This window comes from Malaclemys terrapin, chromosome 2, assembly GCF_027887155.1.
Source record: "Malaclemys terrapin pileata isolate rMalTer1 chromosome 2, rMalTer1.hap1, whole genome shotgun sequence".
NCBI classification, from domain to species: Eukaryota; Metazoa; Chordata; order Testudines; family Emydidae; genus Malaclemys; species Malaclemys terrapin.
The window spans coordinates 36,654,793-36,674,735 of record NC_071506.1 but is presented as its reverse complement, the minus strand read 5'-3'; the positions used below and the strand labels follow the sequence as shown (position 1 = coordinate 36,674,735).

General features: G+C 40.7%; 1 protein-coding gene across 1 annotated transcript in view; it reads right to left on the bottom strand.

The window, feature by feature from the left end:
• UBR5 (ubiquitin protein ligase E3 component n-recognin 5) overlaps nucleotides 1–19,943 on the bottom strand; it is a 143,101-nt gene that overhangs the window by 94,830 nt on the left and 28,328 nt on the right. Inside the window, exons 6-9 of the mRNA XM_054017496.1 lie at nucleotides 17,055–17,244; nucleotides 13,965–14,124; nucleotides 4,187–4,336; nucleotides 1,948–2,159 (exon numbers count right to left, since the gene is read on the bottom strand). Of these exons, the coding sequence (XP_053873471.1) occupies nucleotides 1,948–2,159; nucleotides 4,187–4,336; nucleotides 13,965–14,124; nucleotides 17,055–17,244 (712 nt within the window). The remainder of the gene's footprint in view (nucleotides 1–1,947; nucleotides 2,160–4,186; nucleotides 4,337–13,964; nucleotides 14,125–17,054; nucleotides 17,245–19,943) is intronic.

Sequence of the window (19,943 nt, the reverse complement as noted above, 5' to 3'; positions counted from 1 at the left end):
GATCCACTGGCGGCTCCCAGAGTTCATCGGGTGATGTGGAGCGGGCAGAGGATGCCTCCAACTCTGAATCAGAGCCTCAGGATCTCAGTGACATGGGCAGAGCAACCCCAACTGAGCCAGCAGGAGGTCAAATTCATTCATCACCCAGAATCATCATCTGATTAAAGCAGTACCATCGGTACAGAGCATGCCGGTGCCACAGGCAGCGTTGGTCCCAGTGCAAACAACAGTAGGGGAGTGCTCTAATACATTGACGTCAAAGGTGGTGAGAGCCGCTATGGAAGCACTTCTGGCATCAAATGCAGCAGGGCTAAAGAGGGTCCCAAGGCCGAGGTTCTCCGCACGATTCTGGTACTGTCTCTATCCCCACCATAGGGAGGGGAGCATCTGGATGCAGTGCTGACCGACATGAAGGTTCAGCAGCTCACTCCCATTAGAGAGGTTATAGCCTGGGGAAAGTCCTGGACCAACAGTGAGGTTGGGACCAAAAGGTAGAGGAGGTCTGCAGCTGTCATAAGTGTACCAGGCATCGACACATTCGGTACTGGTATCTCCCTCATTGGTACTGAACTCAGCAGATGCCCAGAGGCCACAACCAGAGTCAAAAATATGGGGTTTATGCTATTCCCACTCAGTAATAGGGAAGCGTCAGAAGTACCCCTGCCATTCTGGTGGTAGAACCGTTCCGTGCTGGTCCACGTTTTTCCTTGGGAAGGCGGAGTCGCCCTGCGATCTGGAGAGGTCCTGAATGGTCTTATGAGACCTCTTCCTTGGCACCGATGACCGAGAACAGCTTCTCCACCTCTCTGGCAAGGCGCCTACCCTGGAACGAGGGGCAACAGTGCTCTCCGAGCCAGAGGGTGATCTCTGGCCTAACAGGGCCTTGGTATCAGATCAGGCCGCATGGCCTGTGCAAGTAGGGGCTGCTTGAGGCTAAGGTCCTGCGCCACCTGAGTCCTCTTTTTAAATGATTTACAAATCTAACAGTGCTCTTTAAGGGGTGCTTCGCCGAGACGAAGTGGGGGTCACTGTGGGGATCACACCTACACACGAAGAACAGTGTTTTACTCCAGTGAGGGCATCACCAGAGACACTATCAACTAACACTAACTACTAACTTACTATATACAATAAACTAGGCTAAGACTAAATAAGAGGTTGTGAGACTACAACCACACAAAGCTCTGGCTCCAGCCATGGGCTGTGAGAAGAAACTGAAGGGGATCAGGACAGCACTGTCTCATAGCTAGGGGAGGGGCCACAGCCATGAGCACTGTACAGCTAAGAAAAAGGTCTCCAGCTCCAGTGCGCTGGGCACACACACACATCTAGGTGGAATACACACTCTGCATCTACTCGAAGAATACCTGAAATGTTAGCCTGGGCTCCTATGGAGATGGAATAAAGGGGTGCAAGTGGATCCATCTACCAGAGCCAGACGGATACTTCATTACTATTTGTGCACCTCTTGATCTTCACTTATTTAAATAACCAAGCATGACAAAACAGGATAAATATTAACAAAATTGAAAAAACTGAACTAATCAAAATACAAGCCTCTTTTAAAGGAGCTGGACATGAATATGACCATTCAGTCCAATGCATAAGTGCAACTCAACAGGAAACGGGAAATTGTTTCATGGAAGAGAGAGCTTAAGTTCTTTGAGATTTCTCTGGTTGTTGCCCGCATAAGTGGCAGCCACACAGATGAAATAGGTCAGAATACAAATGGCAATTGAACCTCAGTTTTAAGGGCATGAATAGCAATAATATAAACAAAACTAAACAAGCGCATTAGGAATCATTTTACTTCAATATCACACTTACAAAAAAAAAAAATCAAGATTTCTCCAGGGAAATCAGAAGTACAGACATTTCTATGGAAAAATAAGATCAGTTGCATGCAATGTACTAAGCATATAAAGGAGCCAAAAAAATTCTCAATACCTTATCTGGCCACCATTGCAAGTCTTCTCCTAACGAGACTGGGCTTTGAACAGGTGTATTCTTCTTATCCAGGTTTGGCTCCCCTTCCTTGCTTGTAGAGCCCCTTTCATTATCAAATGAGGCTCCATCAAGCCACCTTCGTTCACGCAAACGTAAAACGGACTCTCGTTCACGCAACAGCTCAGAGTCTCTCTCTAAGGGAAGAAGGAGAACTGGTATGCAATTGGGTCACACCAGTGGGATAAAAGTAAGCCACTCTCTAGTAAAGACCCTTCAGGATGCAACTAACAGCAGTTAAATCTATTCACAAAAATTTAAAATACTGATATATAAAAAAATCCTGACATGCAACATTCAATATATTAACCCTTTCAAGCACATGTACTTATTACTAGAATATAAAACATATCCGTGATAAACTAGAAATAAAGTTATTTCTAGAAATAAGAAAAATCAGGTAGTTTGTACACTACTGAAAGCATAACGTTTTATTTTTTACTCAGAGTGGTAAAAATCCACAATGTGTTTAACAAGGTTATTTAAGGTTTTATAGTACGATATGCCCTGAAGTTTTACCATATGATGGTTTTTCTAATAACAAAACCATCTAATTAATCTACAACGTCTGTTAGATACATTTAAGCAAGCCAAAAAAAGAGTATTTATTAGAGAGTCTCATAACAAGTTTCCCAAAAATAATAACTTGAAAAGGTTAAAGACAAAGCAATCTTTTAAAAAGGCTCTTGTAAAAATTTGATAATCCAACCCCTTTTGTTTAAAGCAACATTTTACAGGACTGGATTTAATAAATTAAAGCATATCTGGTGGTGGTTTTGTTGTTGTTGTTTTCTGTTTTGTTTTTTAAGTATTCAAATGAAAACTTTTCAAGAGTCAGACAAGTTTTAAAAAGGATCCTTGTAGGAAAGTGTTCCTTACCAAAATGCTTCCCCTCCAATTGGCCTACAAACTGTCTAAAGCCAGTACTCTGCAGTTCGCTCATGCAGATAAATTTTTTAAATCAGGTAATCAAACTAACTTTCCAAGAGTCAACTATGCATGGAAAATAAGGATTATAAAATTCGTGGTAACGTCTTACATAGAATAAACCTTAGGAAAGGGAAAAAAAGGAGGGATTTAGAAGGAGTTATGTCAAATGTTGAATATTTGTTCATGCACATAATGCATTTAACCCATTAAGTACCTCATTTATGTTCATAAAATTCAATTGGAATTACATGTATGAAATGGTCACGCTACTGTATCATCCTTTCAATAAATTCCTCAAAATCTTGGGTCTTTTGCTACACTAGACAAACGGGAACAAGTTTTTACATAAGCCAAACATGACACCTTGCCCTATAGGTAAAGTTCACATAACACTGAACCTGCTCATTAGGAAACATACTGACCCTTGACTGAATTTGTATCAAGCAATTATATGTTCAGCAGTTAATATACTAATGAAGAAAACAGAATTACGAAACAGGTTACAGCTGTACTAAATGAGCAATCATGGCAGAGGTTGGATTAACAGTTTGTAAAATGCTCTGGGCATCTATTGAGTAGAATTATCTTCAAGAAGCTATGAAGAAAAAGCTACAGACTCTATGCCATAAATATTAAGATTTAATATACTTTTCTAAGCATTTGTAATAATTTCCTACTATTAAAGTGTTCATTAACCTTAGACAGTTACTAGCCCATTTCCGAAAAAAGGGCAGTTTAGCTCTCATCTCCCTCCCCTGAATTTAAAATGGCCTTCATCCATGTATTTGTGTGTCATGGAACAAGTTAACTAGTTAAGAAAATCAGAAGAGCACTGCATACCGAGCAACCTAAACCAAAGAAACTAGCTTTCAGAATGCTGCATGTCATATCAAATTTTAGTATTACTTTTAGATCAGAATTAACATTCTCAATTAGATACATTAAGATAATTAGTAGGCATTTGTGGTTTAAAAATAATTAGTCGGTATTTGTGTTTTTAAAAATTTCATGCAAAATTTCTATAACAAAACTATTAACATTATCAAACTTCAAATTCGCTCTTGTGATTTTTGCAGAACTTACCTGTTCATATTTAAAAAAATTTACTATTGATTTTATCAAAACTATTAGACTTAATGTTTAACAATCAATTTGTGCACACAAATCAAAGACTAAATAACTAGTGTGTACTACCACTAGCTTTTTGCACAGCAAACTACTTATTACAAAGAAAAAAAAGATGCAAAATTACCTCGGGATGAGCCTAGCCTGGAAAGTGATGAACGCCGAAAGGATGGATAACCAAAGTAACTAATATCTTCTGAAAACATAGCATCAGCATCAATAATGACACTTGGGTGAGCAGAATGTATGTCAGCATCCAGAAGAGACATAAGATCCTCTATAAGAGGAGACAAGGGTCTTAAGTGAATAATCAGCTACTTAAAACATCAACTAGAGAGACCATCACCAAATAAACATCAAAACAAAAAACGTCCTATTTAGAAGTTGAATTTCTGCTCTTCAGATTCACCAGTACAAACCGATGTGCCTCCTATGCACCCACATTTACAATCAAGCACAGTGGTCCAATGTATGCAGCCAATTTTCCCTACAGGAACTGCTCTGTCACTTGTCTAACCAAGTTTTCCGGACAAATCTTACCCCAAAACAAAAAATTTCCACACCCCAGAAATTCAAACCTTAGTCACACACTTGGGAAGAACAAAGCATCAATTAAAATAAACAGCCAAACTCCATAAATTAGTTACCTAGTATTAGAAAAAACTAGTATTGCTATTAGGTAAAAGCTGTCCCTCCAAAGACCCTGCAGCCTTTCCCCTCTGGTGCCAAGCAAAAAGACTATACACATTTCCAAGTGGCTGCCCAGCAAGTTTGCTTCAGAGATTAAGAAATTTCTTCACTCCTGGAAACAGTCGCTGTGCCTTCACAGAATAAGCTTTGAGGTTAGGCATAAGGGTCACTATCTATATTTAAATGAATAAAAGGATGTCTACAAAAAAATAGTCACTATTTCAAATCTATACAATAAAAATTAAGAGCTAATTTGAAATACCATGGGTCTAATCCCAACTTGAAAAATCTTGGGACCCTAAATAAAGACATTCAATGTTTCCTCTACGAGTCCCTATTATCAAATAAGTCTAATATAAGGCAGGAACACCAAATCCCATAATAAAAAAAATACATAGAACTAACATGTCAAACTTAATCACCATGTAATACAATACACCAAGCTTCTTCAGCCATGACCTCTCCTATTATGGAATTTGTAAAGCCTCTAAATTATCATCACCAAAAAAAGTGCAGCAACAGTCTAGATTTAGTGGAATTTGAGAGTTAAATAAAAGCAGCTCTGAACCCCGGCTGGCAGATAGTAATTTCTACTTGGACTTTTGGAATTAAGAAGGATAAACCTAGATGAGATGGTGTCCAAAAACTGAAAAGAAGCAGACGTCTAGAAGTTATAACACAGGGTATCTGTCCACTGCCAGTGTTTCATTTCTTGACAGTGAAAAGGTCAGTGAACCTCAGTCCCTAAAGAACAGAAGGACCACGCTAACATTTTCTGAAGCCAGACAAATAGTCCAGCATCCCACAATAGCTACTTGCTTTCTCAGCAGTGGTAAGACATTTCACATAAATGGACATTCACTGATGACAGTCATAAGAACATAAAAATGGCCACACTGGGGGAATAAACAGAACAGGGCAATTATTAAGTGATCCATCCCATCATCCAGCCCCAGCTTCTGGCAGTCAAGAGGGTTAGGGACACCTGGAAAATGGAGTTGCGTCCCTGACCACCTTGGCTAATAGACATTGATGGACCTAGCCTCCAGGAATTTATCTAATTCTTTTTTGAACCCAGTTATACTTTTGGCATATATACTTTTGGCATTCTCTGGCAAGGAGTTCCACAGGTTGACTGAATTGTGTGAAGTAGTACTTCTTTCTGTTTGTTTTAAACCTGCTGTCTATTAATTTCATTGGGTGACCCCTGGTTCTTGTGTTATGTGAAAGGGTAAATAACACTTCCCTATTCACTTTCTCCACACCATTCGTGATTTTATAGATCTCTATCATATTCTCCCCCCCCCCAACACACACACACTTAATAGTCTCTTTTCTAAGATGACCATTCCCAGTCTTTTTTAATCTCGCCTCATATGGGAGTTATTCCATACCTCTACTCTAACTTTTCCAATGCCTTTTTTTTTTTTTTTTTTTTTGAGATGAGGAAACCAGAATTGTTGGCAATACAGCAGCACAGATCAGCCTATATTGTCAGACCATCCGAGTGCATACAATGGTGTAGGAAAAAGCAACGGCCTTGCTGTCCAAATGTCTACCAGATCCTTCCATACACACACCAGAGCAACCTAACCTCATTGTACCTGCTGGCAGCTCTCCACAAAGGAACAGGGTAAATCTAAATCTAAATCCACCAGCAATCCGTCACTGTCCATCCAAATGGCTGCAGTGCACATCATCCCAGCCTTTTAATAGAATTAAGCTATAGGGAGCATCTCTTGGAGAAAGCTCTCAAGCATTCATCCAAGTTGAATAGCCTGCTTCCTCAGCTCAGCTCTAATATCAGGGATGGAAATTTCCTATACAGGACATCTAGAACTTAACAGGCATCCCTCCAGCCATCTTGTTCATCTGCAGGTGGGAAATATTTTTCAGTAGATAAGTTACAAGTCAGCACAACTCCTCCATAAATCTGAACAAATCTTTTAACAACTCAAACATACATTTTTGGCTCCTGAGTCATTAAGAAAAACGGGAGGAGGGCACAATATCAAACATTTATCTTTCCTCCTGTAGGACCAGTTCCACTTCAAAAGATAAAATTTTATAAGATGACATTTTAAAACCTAAAGGAGTCCCTTCTTTCTTCCATTCTCTATGCCATCAAATTATATATTTATTTTACATAAAATTTTGGACTTAGGAGCCAAATCCAGTATCCTTCAAAGATCATTCAGGTATTTTCTTTGAATTCTGTGGAGATACAAATAGATTCAGCAAGACTAAAACTTAGCCTAAGAAGCTTGGGTGAGAACACAAAATATTCCATTACTTATTCAAGAAATTCTGCCACATGACTTTATGCTCCACTGTTCTCAAGAATCCTATCAGATTTGGTCACTTATGTTTCCAGCAATGTTATGATCATATATTTCTCATTATTGAGAAAGATATGATATATGATATGATCCTGATAGCTTTGTCCAGGTGAGAAGGGATTTATACCTACTTCATCTGAATGAGCTACCAGTGAACACTGTGGTAAAAAGGAAACTATTTTTGACCAAGCCCAAATAGTTCAATAAATGCACCAACAGCAATCTATAACTTTAGAAAACAACTCATCACCATGCACATTTGTTCGTATCGTGTCTGGATATTCCTCCATCTTGGAGATTATTTTAAGAAAAAAACTGGTTATTCGCCAAGTAGGAAAATTTCTAGGGACCCAATTTTTCATCTTTTCCTTATGTTCTGCTCAGGTAGCTATCTCCCAACATCACAAATTCATACTCACTATGATGTAATACAAATACATCAGCCATTGCTGCACCTCTAAATCTTCCACATTTCTTCCTTCTGAACAATCAGAACTTAAAGGAACACATATTATTTTATGTTCCACTATCCAAAGCAATAAGTAATGTCACTGCAATTATGTTTCACAAGTTTCCCTAGAATCAATGTATTCTTCACACTGAAAATGAGAACCAAGTATGTGTGTCATATATAAATTGCTAGGGAGGAACAAAATAAAAATCTAATTAACTAGGCTATCAGGATCTTTTTACGTTCTGGAGACTCACAGCACTTTATTAGAACAAAGTCCTAGGCAAGATTCCAAACTAGCTCACTTGCCATGAGTTGCGAGCTAGTGGCTGAACCAGGACACCCGATCACGCCTCTACCAAATGGTATTCTCCTTTACATTGCTTTGTTTTACTTATTAGTAATGTATTCAATGGAGTCTCCTTACTTTACCACCAACAAACAACACAACTAGATTTTTTAAACTAGGTCATGAAAGCAAGCACGCATACATAAGAAAAACAAAAACATTCATTAAAGGTGACCTGAAAAGGAAAAACAAATTGGGCTTATACCCCTTTTTTGCTTTTTTTATGATGTTTAAAAAATGTCTGAAAGTGTTTTCTGCTCCCCTTTTAACGTTAAAAATTCAAGTCAACTCTCATATTATCTAAAAGACTATGGCGATTAAAGTATTAGTGAAATATGACAACAATATACAGGAAGCTGAAAATTGCATAATTGAGGGGGAAAGGGATTTTCTACTCTGATTTTAAAATTGTTTTGTTTTTTAAAACACATATTTAACTCTAATGAACACTAAAAAAAAAAAAAAAAAAAACGCACTTCCATGCTTGACAGGTGTGGAGGAATAACCAGCTATAGTGGATCATGGAACACTGGGTGCCCATAATGGAGAAAGGAACAATATGTGGAAGTTTCAATACCATATCCTTATACACCTCTACCTCTGATATAACGCGGTCCTCGGGAGCTGAAAAATCTCACCGTGTTATAGGTGAGACCGCATTACATCTGGATAGGGAGAGGAACTGCTTCCCACCCCAGCTCACCTCCACTCTGCCTCCTCATAGACTTTAAGGTCAGAAGGGACCATTATGATCATCTGGTCTGACCCCCTGCATGCTGCAGGCCATAAAACCGTCCCTATCCCTTCCCTGGACTCTGCTGTTGAAGTCCCCAATCCTGTTTTAAGTGACTTCAATCGGCAGAGACCCTCCTGCTAGAGATCCCTGCCCCATGCTGCGGAGGAAGGCGAAAAACCTCCAGAGGCTCAGCCAATCTGCCCTGGAGGAAAATTCCTTCCCGACCCCAAATGTGGCGATCAGTAAGACCCCGAGCATATAGGCAAGAGTCTCCAGCCCGACCCCGTTAGCCATTATACTATTTACCCACCATTGCTTGGCTTTCCTTGACTACTAGGTTTTACCATTAAACCATTCCCTCCATAAACTTATCTAACTTTATCTTAAAACCAGACAGGTCCGTCGCCCCCACCGTTTCCCTCGGAAGGCCGTTCCAATATTTCACCCCTCTGACGGTCAGAAACCTTCGTCTAATTTCAAGTCTGAACTTCCCCACGGCCAGTTTGTACCCATTCGTTCTGGTATCCACGTTAGTACTAAGCTGGAATAATTCTTCTCCCTCCCTTGTATTAATCCCTCTAATATATTTAAAGATAGCAATCATATCCCCTCTCAGCCTTCGCTTTGTCAGACTAAACAACCCAAGCTCCTCTAGTCTCCTTTCGTACGACAGCTTTTCCATTCCTCTGATCATCCTAGTGGCCCTTCTCTGCACCCGTTCCAGTTTGAGTTCATCTTTTTTAAACATGGGAGACCAGAACTGCACACAGTACTCCAAATGAGGTCTCACCAGCGCCTTGTACAACGGAAGCAGGACCTCCTTATCCCTACTAGATATACCTTGCCTAATGCATCCCAAGACAGCATTGGCTTTTTTCACCGCCACGTCACATTGTCGACTCATAGTCATCCTGCGGTCTACAAGAACCTCTAGGTCCTTCTCCTCTTCCGTAACTTCTAACCAATGCGTCCCCATCTTGTAACTAAAATTGTTATTAGTCATCCCCAAATGCATCACCTTACACTTTTCACTATTAAATTTCATCTTATTTCTGATACTCCAATTCACAAGCTCATTCAAGTCTCCCTGCAGGATATCCCTGTCCTCCTCCGAATTTACAACGCCTCCCACCTTCGTATCATCCGCAAATTTTATCAGCCCACTCCTGCAATCGGTTCCGAGGTCAGTTATAAATAGATTAAATAAAACGGGTCCCAAAACCGAACCTTGAGGCACTCCACTAGTAACCTCCCTCCAACCTGACAGTTCACCCTTTAATACAACCCGCTGCATTCTCCCCAGTAACCAATTCCTTATCCACTTCTGGATTTTCATATCGATCCCCATGTTTTTCAGTTTAACCAATAATTCCTCATGGGGTACAGTATCAAACGCTTTACTGAAATCCAGATATATTAGGTCCACCGCATTTCCCTTATCTAATAAATCCGTTACTTTCTCAAAGAAGGAGATCAGATTCGTTTGGCACGATCTGCCCTTCGTAAAACCATGTTGTAATTTATCGCAATTGCCACTACCCTCCAGGTCCTCCACTAGTTTCTCTTTCAGAATTTTCTCTAACACCTTGCACACTACAGATGTTAGACTAACAGGCCTGTAGTTACCCGGATCACTTTTTTTCCCCTTTCTTGAAAATAGGAACCACATTAGCTATTCTCCAGTCTAACGGGACCACCCCCGAGTTTACAGATTCATTAAATATTATCGCTAACGGGCCTGCTATTTCCCGCGCCAATTCCTTCAATATTCTCGGATGTAGATCGTCCGGTCCTCCCGACTTAGCCCCATTACCCCTGATATAACGCGGTCCTCGGGAGCTGAAAAATCTCACCGTGTTATAGGTGAGACCGCATTACATCTGGATAGGGAGAGGAACTGCTTCCCACCCCAGCTCACCTCCACTCTGCCTCCTTCCTGAGCATGCAGCTGCTCCGCTTCTCCCTCCTTCCAGGCTTGCCGCGCCAATCAGCTGTTTGGCCCAGCAAGCCTGGAAGGAGGGGGGGAGGGGAGAGAGAGAGCGCGCTCAGGGGAGGAGGCAGAGATGAGCTGGAGCGGGGAGCGGTTCCTCCGTGCCCCCAGTTACTTGCTGCGGCCCTCCCCGGGACTCCCCGCCCACCTCCGTTCCACCTCCTCCCACGAGCGCACCACAGCTCCACTTCTCCCCCCCACTCCCAGGCTTGCCGAGCCAATCAGCTGTTTGGTGCGGCAAGCCTGGGAGGGAGGGAGAAGCGGAGCTGAGCAGCGTGTTCATGGCAGGAGGCGGCAGCAGCGGCGGAGGGGAGGGGAGGGAAGCTGGGGCAGGGAGCGGTTCCTTTGTTGCCCCCCCCCCCCCCCCCACACACACACACACTTGCTGCAGCCCCCCTGCTCCAACTCACCTCCGCCTCCTCCCATGAGTGCACGGCAGCTCCGCTTCTCCCTCCCTCCCAGGCTTGCCACGCCAAACAGCTGATTGGCACGGCAAGCCTGGGAGGGAGAGGGAAGAAGCGGAGCTGCCGCGCAATTGTGGGAGGAGGCGGAACGGAGGTGAGCTGGGGAGGGCCACAGCAAGTAACTCGGGCACAGAGGAACCGCTTGCGGTAACACAAATTTGGATATAATGAGGTAAAGCAGCCCCGTGCCCGGGAGCGCTGCTTTACTGTGTTATATAGGACTGCATTATATCGGGGTAGAGGTGTAATTAAGGGGCCAGAGTTTAAAATAAACACTTCTGAAGAACTCAAGAAGCCCTCCAACCTTGACATTCCTGCTTTTCCAAGGTTTTAAAAACAAGCAGAAACCCACAACTTTCAAGCATTCATTCTACAAGATCAAAAGCTAAGAGGCAAACCCCACTTTTAAACAAACAACTATTCAGGATCACCCTTAAAAAAAAGTTACTTGGAGTTATCACTTGAGAGACCGGATCGTAAGTGTTGGTTTTCTTGTAATTTTTTCCCCTCTTCAAGACCATAGCGCTGTACGTTCAAAAGAATATCCAGAGGCAAGAGGAGAGGAACAATTTCAGAAAATAAAGAAGGCTCAGAAGACTTAGGGCAACGTTATGCTAGGTGTGAATGAGAAATTAGACAACCAAAATTTCAATTTGTGTCTGTTGTGGAGTCTTCTGAAGGAGAGTGTCACTATTTTTCACAAGAGATGCCGGGAAGGTATTATGGTCCACCATTTTTCCTAATTATTCTAATCCTAACAATTAACTTGACTCTGAAGAACTAGAAGAACTGCTAAACTTGTAAGCAAAATTCAATATACAAAAGAATAGAGTCACAGGCATACAGACATCATATTTTTAAGCTGGCCTTCTACCATGTCCAGATCTGGACTATAGTTCAACACTCTTTGAAGGGTGACAATTCTTAGTTATCAACTTTAGTCAGTAAAAATCTAATGTAGTTTATGAAAGACAAGGGAAAGCATGTTCTGAGAACTAGGAATTCTGGATTAACTTCGTCCAGACTGGAACTCAAGGGTGTCAAAAGTGCCATTTCTGTTGTCATTTCCAATCCCTTTGCCCACAAAAAAATTGAAAATAAATCAATTTTCTCAGGGGAAGTGTGGGATAAGATAAGAAAGATTACAATTTTATGTCAGGAAGTTGCAGTCTTACCAAGAAAGGTTTGGTCTTTCCAAAGGGAGGATCATAAAAAAATTTAGCTAAGGAAGAAACTGTTTTCTAGGAATTTACTGAAAGCTTAGACATTGTGCTCATGACTAATTATCTTAAATTGAGTCAAGACAGTATAAAGTCATCAACTGAAGTCACAGTATTCACAGACATGTGTTCCAAGTCATAGATTGTCAGATGGTCCCTGCAAGTTTTTGCCGCTATAATCTGAAGTAGTACTAATCCAGAGAATTGTTAACTCAGCACAGGATTGGGGTGGAAAGAAACTCTGGTCTAAACAGCGACCAAGCTTACCTACAGAGCTGAAGGCAATTTCAGGATTGATGCATCCTTGGTTTCTCAGGAGTAAGAATATTTACTTTGAATAAATTTGGGAAGAGAGTAACATGAACTTATTTCCTCAATTAAATCTCTGGCAGACAGATTGTGCAACTAATTACTAGAGAGAAAGGTGGAACAAAAGTGCATTAATTTGCTTTCTCTGTGCCTACAGGTTCAACCAACTTGATTCTAAAGCAAAATAAAGAAGTTTGTCAGATGCAAATGCAGGAAAACACACTTTGTCCAATCACATTGTAGACAAGATAAAGATGAAGGAAGCCCATGAGTTTCTTGGTGAACCAGATGAGCAGAAAAACCCATTTATTAGAAAAATATGCTAAAATGTCATTCTATCATACAAAAAGAAAAACGGCTATGCACTCAGAGTTTACACGTTTGATTTTCATACTATGCACCTAACCAGAACATACAAACATTAGACTTGGCTACTACATATTTTCAAGCATGTTTTCCTACTGAGTAAAGTCCAATTACGGAAATATTAGTCAATGCAAGAAAAGGCTGAAGGATTTTTAAAAGCAATTACACAGGAAAGACACTATTTCAAAAAAGGCTCAACCCGCACGACAGCAACACTCCAGCACTGCTATAAGATTTAGTTATGAGAATATTTTGGGGCTAAAGAATAGACGCTCTAAATAAAACTGAGAAAGACTATTAAGCTAGATCCTTAATAGAAAGCTGTACACATTTTTCTCTAAAAAAATGCATCTTAAAAGTTCACATTACCACATAAAGACTAAGATTCAAAATTTAATTAATTTCATCATCAGAATTAGAATCTATGGCAAACTGCATGGCAGTCATCTCACTGAACAGTAGCATAATTTGTAATGCTGATGATGTGACGGCCAGCATCCAAAAGATTCACTTTGTGTGTTACCCACAAAGTAGTAAAGACAATACACCTCTACCCCAATATAACGCGACCCAATATAACATGAATTCGGATATAACGCAGTAAAGCAGCGGCTCCAGGTGGGGCGGGGCTGCTCACTCCAGCGGATCAAAGCAAGTTCGCCATAACGCGGTTTCACTTAGAACGCAGTAGGATTTTTTGGCTCCTGAGGACATCGTTATATTGGGGTAGAGGTGTAGTTAGTCTTTTTAAAACATCAAAGCTATTACCCTCTCCAGGCTTCCCAGTGCAACCTGTTACTCATATCTTAGACTGAAACCTCCAGGATGCAAGGACTATCTTCATTGTGTACCTTGCACACCACAGAGCACATTGTTGATGTTCAAACAGAGAGCTGAGAACTTGTCTGCATTTTCAGATAACCCTTTTGAAACAGGAGAGCTCAACAGTATTTGAAAGACGGAAAAAAAGTAAGTATCACGATATACAAACCTCCAGGTAGATATGATTCACTTGCTGTGTCATCTCCATCATCTCCATCTTCATCATCACGGCTTAGCAAATTATTTACAGCAAGATTTACATCAAGATTTGTCCGCTGGAGTTCTCGTATAATGACACTTCTGGACTTTCCTTGTAAAACAACTTGTGCCTATAAAATGCAGAACACTGTTTGTTATTTGTCATTCCCAATTCACCAACCATCACTCAGTGATCTCTCTACAAGAGAAACTTCCTGAAGTAGCGAAAAGTTGGAGCGCTACTGTTGATTTCTCAAAAAGACAAGCATAGTGTATGAAAGCCAATGGTCAACAATTTGATTCACCAGTACATGGAAATCAAGTCTCCAAATGAAAAGCAAGATTTTGGGATTTGGGTTTTGTAAGTCCCAAAAAGCCACATGTGATAGTTTGCATATGGTAATTAAGAATGCCAAGAATGCCAAGGTGAAGAAGCTAATGAACAAAGATAATACAGCTGAAAGATAACTTGTTATATGGGAGCCAAGACTGCATTTTCATTCCTTTGCCCCACATACTTTCCCCAATACTACAAGATCTTCCAATTTCCTTTATTAAAAAAAAAAAAGCTGACAGATGTTAATGCATTATTATTGCTTGATTTCATTCTATATTTCCAGATAAAAAACACATTCAGATGGCGTTAAGGTTGAAAGTACACACAGTAATTTTTAGAGTAAAATACATAATACTCTAAATTACTATGTGTACTTTTAACCTTAATTCCATCTTAATGTAGTTTTTATCTGGGAATATAGAAAAAATGGGAATGTAGTCGGAATGTAGTAATTAACTCATAACCAAGAGTGCTAAACCCAGGACACTCATAACTAAAAAAAAAAGGGTTAAGGTATGCAAGTTCGCACACGCACATACCCTGCTACCTTCTCAGTTGAATAGATCTGGTACAACACCTTTCGGAAGGGAATATTTAGGATTAATGGGGTTTGGGGCAATATTTTTCATAACCCAAAAGTTCTTCTGTAGAAGGAGGATGGTACATAAAATCTTCTCTTTCAGAGATCCTCAAGAAAAAAAACCCATTGGTTCAAATGAGAAAGAAGTCAAGATGCTCTCAGGTAAGAGTGTCACCCTATGCTGTGAGAAGGCTTAGAGGACCACCCGTCCCACTGAGAACAAAGAGAGATAGTGACCACTATGGAGAGGCCAGGTTCTTCATGGAATTCTCTCTGTAGCAGATTATTCTTCAGCAGAGTCTGAAGAAACTCAGGTATGAAGAACAGGAAAAAAAATACCATCAACCATAAAAAAGTTTTTCAAATGCAGCCTATATACCCAGATTTCAGTGACTTTTAGCTATTTAGGAAGTCTGCGGAGTCTATTATTCTGTTGTTAAAATCATTATGGAGAACAAAGATGTTGATCTCTAGGTGCTAGATTTCTTAAAGGACACATTTTAAATTTAATTTTAAACTACTGAACTACTTAATGGATTTACTCGTAAATTCTCAAAAAATTAATTTTATACTCAAAGAGTAAGGGGAGAATATACTGTATTTTTCTATACATAAAGATGTTTAATCCCTGCTGTAAATGAAAATCTCAACTCAATCTTAACTATGGAGCTGCAACTGGTTCCATAATGTTGTTAATCCCTTCCTTTCTGCCAACAGTGGCTCTCTCCCACCTCTGTCTCATTCAAACACATGGGCTGCTATGCCCTCCTATACAGACTTTTAAAGACTGAATTCTCAACCTGCTGCTTGCTTTCTCTCTTTTTTAAAATAAAGTCTACCCTCCTTTGCTTATGCATCTATTCCTTTTTCTTTGTTGAACCAGGTCTTGTAAAACTCCCTCAATCACTAATGACAAACAAACTTTCCTAGGAAGTATCCTCAGCTTCTCCAGTATTTAAGCTTTTATTAAAAAAAAAATTCTAATGCAAAGAAAGCTTTCCAAACGTGAAATGAAGTAAGTGGATGAAATGCTGTCTTCTTGAGTCTGCAGGTAGCAGTAAAAAATTTACAAGAATCAGGTCAATTTCAATCTGTTGCCTACTACTTTGATCCTTGAGGAAAGCAAAGAGCATGCCCAGGATAGCCTGTGATGACTATGGGAGTCTAATGACCCACTGTCCGTACAGAGTCTTACTACTTACCCAACTGCTCTTAGAATTCCAGTTGGTAAGAATGCCACAAACTGACTTTCTTTCATCTGTATTGGACACTCAGGGCTTGTCTATACTTACGCACTGGTTCGGCGGCAGGCAATCGAACTTCTGGGTTCTATTTATCGCGTCTTGTCTGGACGCGATAAATCGAACCCAGAAGTGCTCCCCGTCGACTCCGGTAATCCTGCTGGGCGCGAGGAGTACGCGGAGTTGACGGGGGAGCCTGCCTGCCGCGTCTGGACCACGGTAAGTGCGAACTAAGGTACATCGACTTCAACTACGTTATTCACGTCGCTGAAGTTGCGTACCTTAGTTCGAATTGGGGGGTTAGTGTAGACCAGGCCTAAGAGTGTTACACTTTCTAATGTGGACATGAGCACAGTTACGCAGGGCTTTGTGATCCGTGGATTGTGACCGAAGTGTTTCTACTGGACAAATAAAGCAATCCCAACCAACTCCATCTCCTTTACCCTCCTTAAAGGAGACTCGTTTGCCTCTACTGTCAATAACCTTGACATCCATTCTTGAACATGAACTTTTTTCCTGCAACATCCCCTGTATCTGCAGATTACCAACTTTACAACATTGTGTATGTATGCCATGCCTCATCTCCGCCTCTAAGTTCTGGTCCTTGCCTTCAGCTCCCTCAACGTGCAGGCTCTCATATCTAAAGTCACCACCTCCCCATATCTACCAGTCTCATCGCTCATTCCCATTATGGGGAAACTGGCACTGGTGTGTCCTTAAATATCAACTTGATAAATCTAAAATAAAAAAAATTCAGCTAGACAAGGTCAGGTTTTTCAGATAGAAGAGGAAATTAAAAGGCAAAGAGAACACACAATACCAAATAGTATCCCACCAACTACCAATCTATAAGCAGTTTCCAAAGGTTTATCAACAGAGGCAAAGTTCTGCCAGCTCACCTACCTGTGAAATGAGTTCCTCTGGAATTACTGATGCTGGAATCACTGGCTGTGGCTGACTACCCAACAGTCCAGATCCTCTATCACGTCCAGTGCGAATAACTCTGGTTTGCCTTCGGGAATCCCGAGCTCCAGCTGATGATCTACCAGAGGATCCTCCTCCACTTCCACCAACCCCTGAACTCCAGCGGCTTCTAAGGGATTTACATTTTTATTATTATTTTAAACAGTTCTGTACATTTTCTGAGCTATTTTAAAAGTGTAAAATATATTGGATTTTATTCACTGGAATCTTCACATCAGACACCTTATGGGATACATGTCATTTCTATCAGGTTGAGAAAAGTACAACTGAGGCTGAGCCATGTCACCTCCACATAAAAGAGAGAAGAGCTTGTCAGCTTGAATTCTCAGTTGATTTCTCCAGAGGAGTGATCTCTAACACTAATAAAGCATAAACAATGTAAACAGCAGTAAAACTAGCCAATTCAGAACAACAAAGTGTAAGCTTGGGCTGTACAGAAGAAATTGTAAGAACCAGAACTTTGGGGTAATAAATTTTATTGTTCATGACTCTATACCAGTCATGAATCTTGGGAGTTTCTAAAAGCAAAAGTAACATCAACAAGAAAGTATTACACCTAATGCATAGCATCGTTCTGAGAAGTGCACATCAGAGGAGGTTGCCACATTCAGCCAACAGAGCTTCAGAGATGGTCACGACACTCAGCTGGCTGTCGTACAAATATCTAACAGCTCTTCTGACCTGTCCATCTAGAAGAGGTCTCTACTCAAGAGAAATGTGCCTTGAAGCATTCAGTCATTTCCCTGATGCTAAGGCTTGTCTACACTACGGAGGTAAGTTGACCTAAGTTATGCAACTTTTTATTTTTATTTTTTTGGAGCACGATTTCCCCAGGAGTAGTATATGTCACTTCACAAGGGTGAGTAAACATTCTAATTTTACTAGGGCCCTACCAAATTCACGGTCCATTTTATGGTCATAGGATTTTAAAAATCATCAATTTCATGATTTCAGCTATTTTAATCTGAAATTTCAGAGTGTTGAATTGTAGGGGTCCTGACCCAAAAAGGAGTTTTTGGGGGGGCTGCAAGGTTATCGTGGGGTGGGGGGTGTTGTGGTATTGCTACCCTTACTTCTGCGCTGCTGCTGGCGGCAGTGCTGCCTTCAGAGCTGGGCAGCTTGAAAGCATGCCAGGATCCCAGCTCTGAAGGCAGAGCCGTTGTCAGCAGCAGCGCAGAAGTAAGGATGGTATGATATGGTATTGCCACACTTACTTCTGCACTGCTGCCTGCGGGGCGCTGCCTTCAGAGCTGGGCACCTGGCCAACAGCCACCGCTCTCCAGCCCCCCAGCTCTGGATGCAGTACAGAAGTAAGGGTGGCAATACTGCAATCCCCCTAAAATAACCTTGCAATCCCCCTGCAACTCCCTTTTGGGTCAGAACCCCCAATTTGAGAAACATTGGGCTCGCCTGTAAAATCTGTATAGTATAGGGTAAAAGCACACAAAAGACCAGATTTCACGGTCCATGACATGTTTTTCATAGCCTTGAATTTGGTAGGGCCGTACATTTCATAGATAGGGTAATTGAGATTAACAGAAGTGACTTGTTCAATATGTTAGTGCCAAAAAAGGAACAAAAAAACAGATCTCCCAATTTCTAGATCCATCCTCAATTCACTTTATCACAGCTACCTTTTAATAGTTTAAATCAGCCACAGAATTCCTTCAGAAGGATCTATGCTGGATTAAACCTAGGTAACTCGCAGCATGCTGAGACTCAAAGTCTCTCTAGTTTATCATTAGATAAGACCAGGCTTTGGAAGATAAATCAGCCATCCATTCCTTCAGAAAGAGAGCTTTTCTGACCAATGTAGATGCTGTCATATTGCACACTGAGGCTTAAGGATATCAGATATAGCATCACTGACAATTTAATCAACAGTATGAACAGAACTACTTAGAAGGGACCAGCCTCATCTTTAACATAGTTTCAAGAGAAAATACAGAAGACCAAACTTCTGATTGATAAAAAGAAATATATATATGCTGTCTGATGTAGCAACTGCTAGAACTGCTAGGAAAGCAGTTCAGACTGGACTGGACGTCTAAACTACAATTTTGTAGCCCCATAGCATGAGCTATCAGCTGACACAGTCAGCCGTGGGAGTTATATTGAGTGTAGACACATCTATATCTTGTTTTTCACCTTCATTTGTGCAGTCCTATACTCCAGGATACAAGGAATTACTCTGAATTATAATAGGCATATATTATCTACATGTTTCAAATAGTCAAGTTGTTTCTATCAATGCATTAAGACCAAAGTTCTCAAATTGTACACAGTGGACTGCTGATGTTCTAAAGCTGGTCTGTCACAATAAAGAAAAAGTACATAATTGAAACACACCATCCCAGAAAATAGGAAGCCTGTGAACAAGGCTCTGTTGGGTATTCCTTTGGTGTAAGCATCAACCATGAATTTCTTGATGGCAGCAAAATTGGAGAGACAAAACACAAGTGAACAGAAGCAACCATGCAATAACTTGGCCAAATAAGAACAGAGGCTTTGAAGCAGCAAGGAGAGATTTGATACTAATATGTATAAAGTAGTACATTCCAGGAGATAAAAAATAGAGAGGGTGCAATATTTGGGAGGAAAGGGAACTGGAGGTAAGTTAGTATTGAATTAGATGAAGTTTATAGTCACCTAATTTCTAGAGGTCCTGTCAATACTGCACTTTCCCCTAGCTAGGAAACCATTTTCTGCAAACACAATTATTCTGGCTAATGTGGACTGGTTATAACTTTTTTAACTCCAGTTTAAGCAGGAGGTGGATCATGAGAGGATTTCTAGTTTAAGTATTCA